The sequence below is a fragment of the Anabas testudineus genome, chromosome 22 (genome assembly GCF_900324465.2).
Source record: "Anabas testudineus chromosome 22, fAnaTes1.2, whole genome shotgun sequence".
Taxonomy (NCBI): Eukaryota; Metazoa; Chordata; class Actinopteri; order Anabantiformes; family Anabantidae; genus Anabas; species Anabas testudineus.
The window spans coordinates 3297820-3313022 of NC_046630.1; the positions used below are offsets into that span (position 1 = coordinate 3297820).

At 40.7% G+C, this 15203-nt stretch overlaps 1 protein-coding gene across 2 annotated transcripts in view; it reads left to right on the forward strand.

The window, feature by feature from the left end:
• Positions 1–15203, forward strand: part of atrn (attractin) — a 104542-nt gene that overhangs the window by 75515 nt on the left and 13824 nt on the right. For both annotated transcript variants that reach the window (XM_026339108.1, XM_026339107.2), the window contains exon 27: positions 8965–9072. In XM_026339108.1, coding sequence (XP_026194893.1) covers positions 8965–9072 — 108 coding nt within the window. The remainder of the gene's footprint in view (positions 1–8964; positions 9073–15203) is intronic.

A 15203-nucleotide genomic window follows, 5' to 3' on the forward strand; every position in this document is an offset into this window, starting at 1 on the left:
ACATGTACACAAGTGAAAGTGTTAATGGTGTATTTGTGCTTGTAGAACTTTTTGTCCGTTCGCTGTGAATTCGGAAGCATCAGGTGCAACTGAATGAATAATACATGGTGTATATGTGTAGGCAGGGTGGGTTGTAGTGGAGCTGCTGCCTGCCTTGTGTTTCACTGCAGTTTGTGCTGGTGTCTTTCACGTTTTCTCTCTGTGTGTGTGTGTGTGTGTGTGTGTGTGTGTGTGTGTGTTTGAGAACATGTGAACACGCTCTTTGAGTTCCCCAGACATATCTAAACCCTGCTAATCTTAATTCCACAGAGATGGTGAGCATAATTAGAGTTTGGATCAGTGCCAGTGTCTTATTACAGGCTGGCTTATAGTCCCAACTACGCTGCACGGTGGGTGACCCTCATCTGTCCTAGTAACATCCAAACCTAGGCACCCTCCATCATTTGACTGGTACACGACTTATGATAAAACTAAAACCTGTGTCAAACCCCTGCTCCGGTACTTTTCATCTCATCTCAAGAGAGTCTTCTTTTTTTACTTTAATTCGTTTTCTTCTTTCCACAGCTGTTTTATCTCCTCCATCTCTGTTCAGTCTTTGTGTGAACCACCTCAGTTCTCTTCCTCTGTCACTCTCAAGTCAACAACTGTGACACCTCTAACTTACAGCAACAATTGAAGATTTGCTTTGTGAAAAAGTATAAAAATGTACTAGGTTTATATTAGCTCAAGCTGAAAACCTGTTTGCCCCTTTTGTCTTGGTGTCATTTAAGGATTTTCATAGAGAGAACTGTGCCTCATATTAGAGCTACCCTGGTTATCCTCGATGTGCGTCATGCTGAAGAAAGGGCAACACACACCACTGCCATGTGGAAACACCTGCATATCTTCATGTCTGTACTTCATACAGTATACCACTGTCCTGTTTCCCAGCGTCAGCACTGCAGTAAATCATGTCTCCTGTACCTTGACAGCTTCTTCTGTCTGTACAGTATGTCTGGTGTGAGCTATGGGTGACAGATGACTTGACACAGTGTGATGCAATGCCTTGTGACAGTGTAAAACTACAGTACACAACGCAGCTGCTGTGCTTGAGTTTTACCTGTGAGGCGATTATTGGTGTTCTGGTTATTGTTACTAACAACACTGACGTAGATGATGTAAATTCGAGCCACTTGTAGTAACAGGGCAAAATGGATGGAAAACCTGTAGTAGCTGCTCTACAATTACCAAGTACACGGCAACATATACAAAGCATGTGATGCAGGGTCACTCTGATCTATTTCACTATCACACTTTCAGAACGATTCAACAGCAACAGTGAGACAAGTTTTCAACTGCACACATTTTCTCCAGTTCTGTTGATATACCTGAATTAACTAAAATTTACATTAACCTAGGCAGACAGGAAGGTTACCGACAATAAAAAGCACAAGTTGAGCTATTCTGTAGCTAATATTGTAGATAAAACTAATCTAACTCACAATTAAAAATGAAACTCTGGGGACAAAAATCAAATCAAGTAACCACACAGTGCTGGTTGTGAGTTGAAACACTCAATGACCCAGAGTATCGAATAAAGTCCAGTGGATAAGGTTAAAAACACAGTGTTACAGCAATGTAATCAGGCAAAAAGACAACACACGATTATGCATACGGTGTAGTCGGCTGCATCGATTTGGTTGTTTACATATTAGATCTGACTCGCAGACAGAGCAGAGACAAATGGGAGCGGGGCCAGGTGTTACTCTGCTCTTACTGACAGGAATATCAGAGGAGACTGACAGCCAGGCAAACATTTTAAACACCCTGCCCTGCACCTCCACACCAGAAAAAAACCAACAAACAAGTCAAATCTAGAAAGTTGCATCCCTTGACATTTAGGTTTCACTTGGCTTCTCACACTACACTTTGGTCCAATCACGGCTGGCTATCGGATGTGGAACTCTTTCTCGTATTGTTCATGATATCTTGTCCTTTGGCGGCTCCCATCCTCACACAGATTCTACCACAGTTCACAGAAAGAAGAAGAAAAAAGATGAAAGACAAATCTTGATGCACCTGTCCAAATGAACAGTTAGAAAAACACAGAGAGTTCAAACGAGCTGCTTCAGACGGAGCTGGCAGAGTCCTCGCTGTGGAGATTGGTTAAATGCTCCGTTAGTGAATCCTCACAGTAAGATTGGAGGGTTTCTCTGTGTCTAACCTCACCTGTACTCAATATGTCCATTTCATCCCATAACAAGCTGTCAGAACCTTTTATTTATTTTCTTTTGCTCCTTTTTGATAATGTTTAGTCTCATTGTGGACAAGTTCACAGTACGAACAGAGGAGAGAGAAGGAGAATCAGAGGAAGAGGGATGATGGACACAGAGGTGTGGTGTGGACAGCAGGAGGCCGGTGGTGAGAAAGTGGACGAGTTGGGGGTACCATGGCAGGAGGAGCGAGAGGAAGAGAGACAATGGGATATGGAAACAACAAGAGGGAGGGTGGGATCAAAGTCTTCTTCCTTGTCAGTATTCACAGCGTGCGTCCTGTACCCCCCTCCCACACCTCGCTGTCGGAGAGATGGAAAGATGAAGCGAGAGAGAAGCAGCAAGCAGCTAACATCGCTTCACAGATGAAGATTTCCCCTCTCCTCTTTCAACACGCTCCCTCCCTGCCTTCCTCTCGCCCCCCCCCACTCCTCTCACCCTGCAGTTTTCCTTCAGTGATGCTGAGGGATGATTGAGAGCTCTCCCATCGACAGCATTTTTAAACACAAGCGTCAATAAATAAGCGGCTTGATGCGGTGTGTCGACATGTGTGGCATATGTGCTGCATGTGTGTTGGTCCATGTTTCCCAGCAACTGCACGCAGGGGGTGTGCGTGTGTGCACGTGTGTGTGCGTGCACGTGTGTGTTCTCTGCGCCGAGGCAATCCTACACTTCCTAGGGGCGAACTCTTTGAACAGCTTTGTCTTTTTTTTTCTGCTCCCATTTCTTTCTCTTCGCTCTCCCAAGCTTTTTTTTGTTTTCTTCCCTGTGTTCACCATCACTCATCCCTCTCCAACATCATTTCCCTTCTCTTCTGTATCTTGTTTTTTTTTTTTTTTTTTATATCCCCTTCCTTTCTGCTCGCTCTGCTGACGCACTCAATCTCTTTGGCACGCTGCTGCTCACTTTGAGGACCCTTTTCTGTGTGTCTGTATGTAAAGGAGAGAATGAAAGCACTTGTGTTGTGTTGCTACTATTGATTAACCTGCAGATCTAAGCTACTGTCATAAATATTTTTTACATTAACAGTGGATCGTACAACTACACCATATGTAATGTGACAAAGGTTGTAAACTTCTATCACCTGACAGTGCAGTTTCCTTTCAGCCTTTCATCCTCTTTTAACTTTTTCAACCTGCAACTGTGCTATTTTATTCTAATCAGCATTGTTTATAGCCAGAACAGGTAGCTGTTTACTGCATAAAGCTCTGATAAACCCGCTGTAAATGATCCATCCAGCTCCAAGCAGATGGCAGCCTAAGTTTGGGACTAACTGGTGAACACAGTGGATTATTCAGCACCCAAAGAGTCAAATATTTCCCCCCCGAGACCAAAACAAGACTAAAGGAAGAGTGAATATCGGACATTCACCAGATGGCCAGGAACCTTAGTCCCATTGTTGCTTTGTGCCAGCTGGATATGTAAATAAGGAAAATGATTTGGCAATGCTGTGCTTACAGCTTGTTGTGTTGCCAATAAGTGGCCAGAAACATTGATTAACACATATTTAAGTAGTGTGTTTTTTGTAAAGTCTGTACAAGTTCCTACAGTCTAATGATGTGGCTTGTTATGCCTGATCACTGGTCCAAAATGTACTAAGATTACATTTTACATCTTTTAAAATGAAGGAAAACCATAATTAAAAAGAAATCATAAAGAAATATTCTCTTTTTAGCTTCATTATCAGACATTTACTGCAAATCATTGACTAGTTTTCTGATTATTGAGCAGTCAATCAAATATTTGTGTGCTCATGCTCATGCTTTTACTAGTCACATGGTTATTGATGTATGTTTGTCTTCAAATATGTGCATTTACTTCAATTCTTCCAACTTTACCTGCAGGCACACTCGCTCACTCATGTATTGTTATCGGTTTTGTGTTGCCGAATTTATTCTCGTCCTCGCGTGTTCAAAAGATTTAATTTGCATTCATGAAATACACACTCATGCATGAATGCTCATGTGCAGGTATCAGCAGCCTGCATACATGCATATGTGTGAACATGTGTGTGTCTGGGTCCACCTCTATGCACACATCTCATAATTAGCTGTCACTGTCAGATATTTGCTCCTGTACACAAACGTGCTTTCTATCTAACAGCTAACAACCCTGCAGGAAGCTAAAAGCCAATTTAAGAAGTAGGCGACTAGCACAGAAACTCCTCTGGCTCCTAGTTATCTTTGGAGCGCTAAGTGTTTGCTCTACAACAGCTGCCTACTCACAGCACAGCATAATGAGATTTTTGCAAATTATATCTTCTGTAGGACTTCTTCCAAGACGGTTATTCTCCAGATTCTACTTACAGTACCAGATGGTGGCAGTCCAGAGGTTTAGAGAGCAGGGCTGAAGATTGAAACAGCTGGTTTAAAACCTCAGGCCAACTGTGCAGAGTAGTCATAGGAAAATAGATTGTAGTTTGTACGTTAGACGACTAACAGCTAATCAGTTTCTTTCAGTGTTGGATGTATTTTTGTTGTTTCTGCTCAGCATGGTATTCTCACACTGCTGTTCTGTTCTCATGGTGACTTGTGTAGCTGGAAGTGATTCACATGTCAATTCTTAAAATCTCAGAGCTCTCAAAGCAACTACTGGTGGACATACGGTAGTTCAGCATTTTCACTTTGATCACTTGGACGGAGCAAACTGTTGTAGAAACTTTGGCATGAATTTACATTTCTGCTCCATGTCAACATAGGAAATTCATATGTTTGCCAGCAACTGAATAAGGTAATAATTTCAAATGGGAATTTTGGGTTTACAACTTGATCTCCTGCCAAACAATGGCCAAAAACCAATGAATGCACCTTTACGTTGTAGGGTAAGAAGAAGTAACGTACCAGGAAAAAGTACTCAGAGGATTATTATTAGTGAAAACAACACATTTGTCATAAAAATGCATTCAGTCCATGCTTTTGCAGTTTGCTATAACCACAGAACCGTTTATATTGACCAAATAAAAACAGCTGTACAGAATACTGTCTCTAATACTTAGAGTTCATTTTCATTCAGGCAAGAATTAGATGTTATGTTTTTCTTATTGCCCATAAAACCTGAACCAGAACTCTGATTGCCCTTGAGCAAGAAACTTTTATTCTTTCCCTCAAACTAGTCCGTTATTGCATCATAGTGTTCAGTAGCACAAGCCAGTGATTGCAGACAGTTCTCAGGTGTAAAGTGGAAACATTTAATTGTGAAGGTTTCAAAAATAAGAAGCACATTGGTTCAGCCAGTTGTTGCTGTTTAAACAAAGGGTTACCTGTATGTTAGACAAGAGAGCAGACTGTTTGCAGAGAGGCAGAGGGAGGTGGACTGAATCTATAAAGTTTTTTTACTGCAATATTCAGATGCTCCTCCATCTGCTTTTTATCCAGTAAATCAATTCTGTTGCTTTGTGCTGTTCAAGGAGCTCCGCTTATGAAAAAGGATGTTGTCTGCATGCAGATTCACACTTCCTCTGCATGCTGTTTGTCACGCAGATCCAGACTGCGATGTTGCGTGGCCCGCTGCATCAGTATGAGTTAATTGTACAAGAATCCAGAACTTTTTAAAGTTTATTATGACTTGAAGTTCAGTATCTTACCTCACAGTGAAACTGGATACTTAGCAGGGTTGTTTTGGTGTTGAGGTCACAGATTTGATTAGCACTTAATAGTCAGTGTTAATAGATGTTTAATTCCAAGACTAACCAGTGAAAGATGGGAGCAGGTTGTCTCTCTACACACTCAGCAGTCATCACACTCATATTTTGGCACTCAGATGTTTCACACAGTGGGGCGTCTAATCATGGCAAATAGGGACTCAGCACAATGAGTTGCTCATTTGTGTTTTCATTTGTTTCTGTGTGTTTACTGCAGCAGAGCAGAGTGCACATTGAGACTCTAGACTGGGCCGCATGCTTCATCCTGATTTTATTTGTGAACATAGTAACAAGGCAATAACTGTATATACCTCTTAATTCTAGTCTTAATATCACACACTCTGTTTTTAAATCTGTATTTTTACTTGTCATGCTTGATGTGAGAGATTATTATAAACCCTCTCTTATACTTTGTCCACAATTATCTGACTCTGCTTTAGCACTGGCTCCATTAGGCACTTTTACATTTTATTAACTTGCAAATTAGCAAATGATCGTGTGCTTACTAAAACATTATGAATTCGGTTACAAAGCCCTTTTGGAAGGTGCGTGTAAAAAGAAAAAACGCTCTGTTATTCATAAACTCTGAATGTGAGTAAAAAGGGAAGTTGAATGATGAGTGACTCATCCGTACAGTATCCAGGTAACAACTACGCACTGTCTTTTGTCAGATGACATTAAACCGGCTGCAGTCAGTTCACAGAGCACTTTTAAAACTACAGTTGTTCTCGCGGGTGTCTGTATGACTAAATGGTGTTTGCATGTTGCTGCTTACTTTAGGCCCGTTTCAATCCAAGAGCAGAGTGTTAACCTCACTAGCTTGTAAAAAGTCTTCTTTGCAAGGTTTGATGCTGCAACTAACAATTATTTTTGTTACTGGTTATTATTCCACTTGTTTTTGTGTTGAATTGATTGGTGTTTTTTGGTATTTAAAAGGTCAAGATTGATGACAAATTCCTGTCCTAGTTGCTAATAGAGATTATGTCCCAGACCATTACTAAGTCTAGACTTAGATGAAGATCAGATCACATTTTATGACAAATTAAAGCAGAAAACTATGACATTCTGAAAGGTTCACATACTTTTTCTTGCCACTCTATTTAATGGACAGGCACGAGAGCGCTATTGATCTCCTCATTTTCGTATTTCTCACCAAGAACGTAATCGCAGGCACAGTCTGCAAAATGTTTAACAATTCCTTTAAAAGTAGTGACTCAGGAAGCTCAGCTCTGCCCGTCCCTGCTGTTTCAACACAGAGGAGCGTTGGGAGATTTGGATACAGGCCGACATCCACAGAGCCATGCAGGAATCAAATGAATTGGCTTGCTCCACAAAGAGAATCCGGGACATTAAATTGAGACTTTTTTTTTTTTTTTACTGTGGAGAGAAAGAAACTTCCCCTCTAGCTATTTCTGTAAGCCTCGGTGAGGATATGATTAGAAGGCATCACACTTAGAGGGAAAGTGTTAACATGTCAATAGCCACAATTGACAGCCTCACGGGGAAACGGAATTGCTTAGCAGATTATTTCAAGCTGTTGTGGAGTCCATCAGGAGGCCATCGCACACTCGCATAATCCTTGACCCCCCCCCTCTCGGTGAACATGCGTCACCTCGCAGGCACTGCACATGATTTGTGTGTTTTCAAGTTAAACTGCAGCGCTGCACCCCGTCTCTGCCAACGACTCGTTTCTGGATTGTCTGTCCACACAGAGAACAGCACACACATCATGCACCGCTGTCACGGAGCTTCTTTATCAGTTGAAGCTCATGGAGAAATATTTCAAACAATCAGACTTTTTGTTTTTAAGCGTGTTTCACTTTTTTTCTACTTTGTCGTCTTGTCTTGTTTCCGTCGCTGTTTTTCCTGCTTGTACAACAGTGGCGCCTGTTTGTTTTGTTTGGAGGGTGTTATTCAGGTCTTGACAGTTAACGCCACTTGTTTTCTATTCATAGAAGACACAGGAGCATCTATTGTTTACAGTGGTCTCCCCCTCCTCTTCCTCACATCATCTCCTTTCACCTGCTCATCACAGTCTGTGTATTTCACACTATTACAGTCTTCTCTGTTTTTTAGTCTTATTTCCTCGTCCACTCTCTCTCTCGAGCTTATGTCCCTCCTTGTATTTTCTCGTTTTCCCCTCTTTATAATCACCTCCCTCCTCCTCTTCCTCTGGCCAAGGTCCATGTTATAAATCACAGCGAAATGAGCCTGTGCCTCTGCCTTGCAGTAGTGGAAAGTTACCAAGTACATTTACACAATTGAAGTTTAAAAGTACTTTTTATTTACTAATTTACATTATATGGTTTTCTATACACCTACAGTTTATTTTATTAATCTAAGAATAATAAAATATTTTGCAAATGAAGATTGTACATACAGAACATACAGTGTACTTCTAAAATATGACTTTTTACAGTGAGAAACATAAAATATAGTTTGACCAGCTACAGCATTTTAGCAACCAGATGGTGGCTGTAGTCTAGAGTGTGTATTTACTGTTTCTTATACAGTAGTTTTACTCATCTATCATTCGAAATGCCAACTTCAGATCCAGATTATGACAGTGGAAAAGATGAACAACTTCACCAACATTTGTACAGGTTTAAGATAAATGCAGCATTCAAGATACTGAGGATTTCTGAAGGTGCATGGTTCCCCTCAGTCTTTAGTCTTACTAAAACTCTGTTTTAAAACTCACTTTTAACTACCTGACAACAATCTGCAGATGGTCGACGTTAGCGACTACACAGTGAAGCATGCTAAAAAGGCAAATATATTTCTGGGGTGTTGGTGGAGACCAAAGCAGGACGTGAAACATCTTGTTGCACTGAACTTGATGATTGCAGGTTTTAGTGTTAGTAGTACTTGCACTACCTCACTAATTTACTGTGAGCAAAGAAATTGTCCTTACAACAAACAAACACTTCTTCTGCTCTGCTTTGATATAGAAATGTGTGTATTTGTCCTTTGGCGTTGTACTGGCCGGCTGATTGGAACTAGACAGTAGACAGTCTGTGTTTATCTGTCACTGACCTTCGCTCTCCTCTTCCTCTTCCCTCTTTTCCTTAGCAACTGCTGAGGGAGATGCAGCAGATGGCGAGCCGGCCTTTCGCCACCATCAACGTCGCCTTGGAGACGGACGAGGAGCCACCTGACCTGATAGGAGGAAACGTCAAGGTGAGCACAACTTTTTCTTGAAGCAATCTCCACCTAACCACGGAGATCTATCTTTTTTTTTTTTTTTTTCTCGGCTGACAAGACCACAAGCAGAGAAGCTTCATCCATCATCGCTGTCGTCCCTCATCCTCCCTCAAGTGGGAGCTCAGTCTTGTGCCCGTCAGCTGCAGTTTGTGATTACAGTCATGCTGTAGTGATAGATATTCCTCACACCATCTGCTTTACGTCATGTTTTTTTTTACTCTGAATTCTTAAAGGCGATTGCATTAGTTTTCAATAAGCAAATTGAGATCACTTAAGATGAAGTGTTTGAAGTGTAGTGAAGGTCTAATTTACCTAATGAGGGTCAGTGTATGTTTGCTAGGACAGTGTGCAGGCTGGAGTATGATGAAAGTGAGCTGCTGACGACTAACACGGTGTTTTGTACCAGTTATAGTCAGTTATAGTTGAGTAGAGAGTGAGTTCTAATGGAAAGCAAATCAGTTAACCCCGGAGTTAAATACATGCAGATGAGATAAAGACTATACTTGAGATAAGACTTTCGTTCCAGCATTAACATATTCTGAATTTGGAAAAAATAAATGAATGCTTACTTGCAGGAAATGTTTGTTGGCAATGAAATAAAGGACATTAGGGGGGACAATAATAAAGTCATGATTCATTTCACAAAACAACCTTCTTTTGGAGCATGGAACCATTTGTGTTTTTGAAAAGCTGACAGAGAAATTAAAAGTAGTCAATATGGACGTACAGCTTGTTGGAACCAAGCCATTCATGTAGGAATGGAGAATACAGCGTCAACACACAGTTAGTTATAAAGAAGGGTACTGCATTTCTTAAAATATGATTTTAAATTTAGAACAAATCTTAATTATCTTGCTGCGACCGCATCTTATTAGAGCAGGTCACAAGGTCATGTTCAAGTTGTTCACCTACATCCTGACGTGAAGATTTTAGATGCACGATTTGAACTGATACAAGCTGGAGTGAGACCAGACAGTTTGTGTGTGTGTGGTGCCCTGTTCTCAACACAAGCTTTTTGTTGTATGACATTTGTTCCACGACCTGTTTCTGCTGCATTGAAACTCAGACATTTCAGAAATAATGTCCAGGTTTCTCCACATAATTATAGTTCTAATTAAATAATTGATAATCAGTTAGTAGGTGGTGTTAAAACGGTGAGAAATAACCACGTCTTGCATCAATCTATTCAGTTATATCAGTTGGGAGAGAAAGGACGTGACAGAAACAAGATAACTTCTTGATTAGATTAATTCAGTCGTGTCTCCTAAAAGTTATGTTTCATTACAGCTCCTGTAAACTACAATCATCAATGCGTTGATACTTAACATATCACTTAAATGTACACAGATAATGTTATTCTGTCTGCTTAATATCTGATCCACAACATTCAGCTTTCTCTTTCACAAAAATGTTTGTAAAATCTTTAGCTATTCACATTATATGCCCTCCATCCACCCCAACCAACTCCTTGCAACTCGCTTTTCATTATTACATGTAGCACTGCATGCATTCAAAATATATGTTGCATCACCACATAGTTGTTATAAGATTGTGTTTGCTAGAAAAACTTAATGGCAGTTGAAGTTTAGTTGTGTAGGAATGTAATTTTCAGGAGACAGGGTTGGGTAATTACAAGCCAAGCAGTTCCAATAAACTACTTTTAAAATGTCATCTTTGTGTGCTGTGAACACAACAAACCACCAAGGGTTTAACTGTGTGCGCAGAAATCTCTAATACAGAGAGCTGCATCAACTGCATCTCTGCATACAACTAAAAGAAAGCTGCTTTTTTAGTTGGTAGCACGGTCGTCTACCAATCGTGGTTCAATTCAGGTCCTCTTGTCACATGTCAAATTGTCCTTGGGCAAGATACTGAACCCCAAGTTGCCCCCGTGAGTGAGTTCAGCTGCAGGCAGCTCTGCCAGTGAATGAGAAGGAGTGTAAAAGCGCTTTAAGTGCCAGTTAGGTAGAAAAGCACTTTATAAGTGCAGACCATTCTCCATTTGGATAAATTGGCCTTTTAAGCATGTGCTGCACTTCTGTGAAAAATGTTTAGAAGTTATAGTTTAGTGTACATGTATGACAACACACTCTTAACAGCGTTGGACTCACAGTGGATACTTACAGGGAAAGAAGCAGAACCAGACATGCATGTTTTATTCAAGCCCTGAGGGTCGGCGCTGAGCTGTGTGGCAGTTTTGTCATAGTGACAACTTCTGCGTTGACCATGTGGCGTTCAGTGACCCGAAATGTTTCCTTTAGAAAGTCATTAGAAAAGGAGCGGCTGGAAGTCATCACATTCTCTTCATTATCAGAATTTGATCCATTTGGACCAGTAGTATTTGGAAAATATAGGAGAGTCGGAGGATTATTTTATTGTATCCCCATTCTAGTGTGAGTGGTGTCAAGAGACTTGACTGGAAGAGGTCGCCATGCTCTATGGGCCCAAAAACGCAGAGGCGTGACGATCAGACTAATAATATTTATGTCTAGAATCCATAGGAATGACGATTTCTTCGCATTACGCACCACTGAGCAGCATGTTTTAACCTGGTGTCCAGTTCTCATAATAAATCCATTGATTTATTTCACACATTTTTTTTTTCTCATCAAAACCTGGTGGCTACATTACCCACAGTGCATTTCAACTGCTGTTAATTGGGAGATTTGTTTGGGTTATGCTGGAGTTGCAGTAATGCAGCCTTGAGCAGACAATGCAGCGTTCCCCTCCATGTGTTTGTCTTTCTTTTTATTGTCTGTCGTTATTTCATGTGTTTTTATTGTGACATTTGGTTTTATGCAGCAGTTGTCTCAATCCGAGACCAATTTCTCCTTCCAGAGACATTAAAAGTAACCTTATCTTTGACCTTGAGCTGCTAGCCTCTAGCAAAAATAAGAAACAGGTCAAGTCATCACCCTTGTCTTTTATGTTTATTTATTTATTTTCCATTTCCACACTTCCCTCAACAAGTCATAATTGTTACAAATTCTTTGACTTGTTTGCTAATCTCATTCTTTGACCAAGCTAAAGGACGAATCTTTGATCAGATTTAGTTGCAAAATTAGAGAGAGCATAAAATGAAATGTGTAGTTTAAGCACAGCTAGAAGGAAAGTGTTGCTGTGCTGCATTCAAATGTAAAGAAATACCAGGATAGCACATTAAAAGTAGAGCTTGAGCCTATTGAAGTAGTTGATTTAAACATAAAGATCAAGCCCAGTTGGTGAGGCTGGTCAAGAAGACTTTTTATAGAGGCTTTGAAGTAGGTTGGAGCAGATTTAAATGCAGATATCAGGTATCGAGTCAGCAGCAGAGAACATTTAAAAGTAGCAATTGTGCAAAGTTATAGAAATTGCAGTATTTGGCGATCAGTGAGCCGCAGGAAGGTGTACCTGTGACTGTGCACTTTGTGATGAATGATCCCTGAATGCAGATGTAGTGCAGAATTATAGGGCCGTTTCTGCAGGGTGGCTTGGGGCCCCTTGAGTCTGACAGGGGCCATGCATCTCAAGGGGCTCGGCTTCTGAGCGCAAGGTTACTCCGAGCAAAGGCTGCCGGGGCCCTGGGGAAGGGGCCCTGCAGAAGCTAATCAAATCCATGCTTAAAAACAGGAAACTGTTTTATTCCTCTCCTCGTCTGCTCTCTTCTCTCTTCTCATCCTTTCTATGAAGGATCCAGCTTATCGCTCTCTTCTTTACTCCGTTCTTTTTTTCTTAGTTTCTGTTGTTTTTCTCTTTTTTCTTAGGTTCTTTGCAGTTTATCATGTTTTGATGTTGTTTAGTCCTTTTTTCAACTTTTCTGTTATCTTCTGTTACTTCCTGTTTTATCCACTGTAGCTTATTTCTAGTTACCATTTTGTTCCCTTCTTTCTTTTTGTTTTGTTTTTTTAAATCGTCATCCCTCTCTCTCTTATCCTGGTTTTTATTTTTTGTAATTTTTTCTTTATTTATGCTGTTCTCTGTTGTTTTGTCTTCTTAGTGTTTGGTATCTGTTCTCTCCTCTTCTCTCTCTTTCGTCTCCTTGTCTGACATCCTCACTTCACTATAGTGTTGTCCTCTAATTTACCGACCCTTTATTGATCCTATCGGCTGTGTGGTTTTCTATTGGCCTTATCTGCTGTTTGTTTGTTTGTTTGTGTGTGTGTTTTCATGTACTTCTGCATGTTTGTGTGGCTCCTAGCGTGCGCACATTCTTCTGTATAGAAAGAAAAGATGCAGGAAATGAGGCGCCCTCCGCCTCCTCCTCAATCTCTGCTTTACCTTTGCTTCTCCCACCTCTACTCTTCTTCTTTTCTTCCATTCTTCCCGGCATGCTCTCTTCCTCTCCATCAGTGCAGGAGCAGCCCAAGAGCAGAGATCCAATTTAGATCTTCCTCCTCAGCTTTCTTTGGCTCCACCAGCCCAGACAGTGAGTGTGCACTATCCTATCTCCTCCCAGCTCAAATTGAGCAACTCGGAGCAGGTTCTTCCCCTTGTTTCCATGCTGTTTTATCAGGACACTACAGTAGTGTATTAAGACCTGCGATCAGCGTATATGGGGGGGCCAGGCGCTGCACAGTGAGCTGAAGATCATTAAAGTTGTTTATAGCCTCTGTGGGAAGTTCAAACTTGCTTCTCCGATGAGATAAATTCACTCAGTTTCTGCCAAATGCAGCTCGCGGCCCCAGCATCATGGGCAGATGATTACCTTTGTGACACATCATGCTCTGCTTTTATTCATAGGTACTCTGGGACGAGGAAAAATTAGGAGTTGATGCACGGGGGAAAAAAGGGATGGGGGTGAAGAAATGGTTCAGATTTATCTAACATAGTCATGGTGTACCATTATCTTAACCTGCAATCATTGTGTATTGCATGAAATCATAGGTATGCTGCTGATTGCAAGTGTTACATACGAGAAAGACTAAGGTGGGAGCATGCTCAATGAGCATCATGTGCATATAGATATATATATAACAGACTGTCTTACCATTCTGTTAAAATAAAACATAATACATAATAGGAAGGAGCCGTGCAGCACAAGTCAAACCTTCTACATATTAAGCTTCATCAGTATGTAGAAATAAATCATCTGTGATGGTACAGTGTATACGGCATCTTTCATAGCAGGAATAGTGTTTTCTTTAATGCATTTCCGTACTGCCTGTCTGTTACCTGGGGAGAGGAAAGTTGCAAACTGGGGAAGGAGAAAAGTTTTTTGCCGTTATCATGTGGAGAATGCCTGAAAACTAAAAAGATGTTCTACTGTAGGCTGTCACCGGTGAGTCAGTGTTCATGAATAATTTGCACTTAAACCAACAGCAGACAGAAAGGAGATGATGAGGCAGTGTGTTTACTTGTTTACAGTATTTACAGACTCGGATCATTTACTTAAATAAAAGTAGCAATACCACAATGTAAAAACTAAAAATTAAATTCTATTACAAGTGAAGGTAAAAATGTTACTTAACTAAAAGTAGTTTAGGTAGCAAAGGTTCAAGTGGCTCATTCCACATCAGTGCATTTCATGTTAGATTAAAATTATTGACACTTTAATGAACCAGCTGGTAACAGTGGAGCTTATTGTAACATAATACATCTACGTTTTCCTTTTGAGCATCATATGTTTACGTACTGCTGTGTTACATCATAATTATACTTGTCTTTTGTACTACTAATCAGATTCTAAAAAGTATCTAGTAAGTAAAGGTAGTTAATAAACTTGGAGTGGAGTAAAACTTGAAGTCGAAGTATGAAGCAGCATAAAATGCAAATACTAAAAAAAAGGTAAAAAAACAAATTTCAGCTCAGACCGACTAAAAGTTCACTTGAACCCATCTTGTTTTTCTTCAGTGTTCAGTTTTAGCACATTGCAGTATATGACATCAGTATTACAAGCAAACAAAACATTTCCTCTGCAAACAGAAGCCAACTAAATAAAACCTCATCAACGCTGGCTCAGTAGAAGTGGCCGTACCTGGTGAGTCACATCAACAGGGAGTTGGACTCACTTTTGTCACTGGTGCTGGGAAACTCATCTGCGGTTGCTGCTAAAGTCGAGATGAATGCAGCGGATGAAAGCGGAGCAGCGTGCAGCCGCAGTGTGTGCCCACATCAGTTTGTGTGTGGGC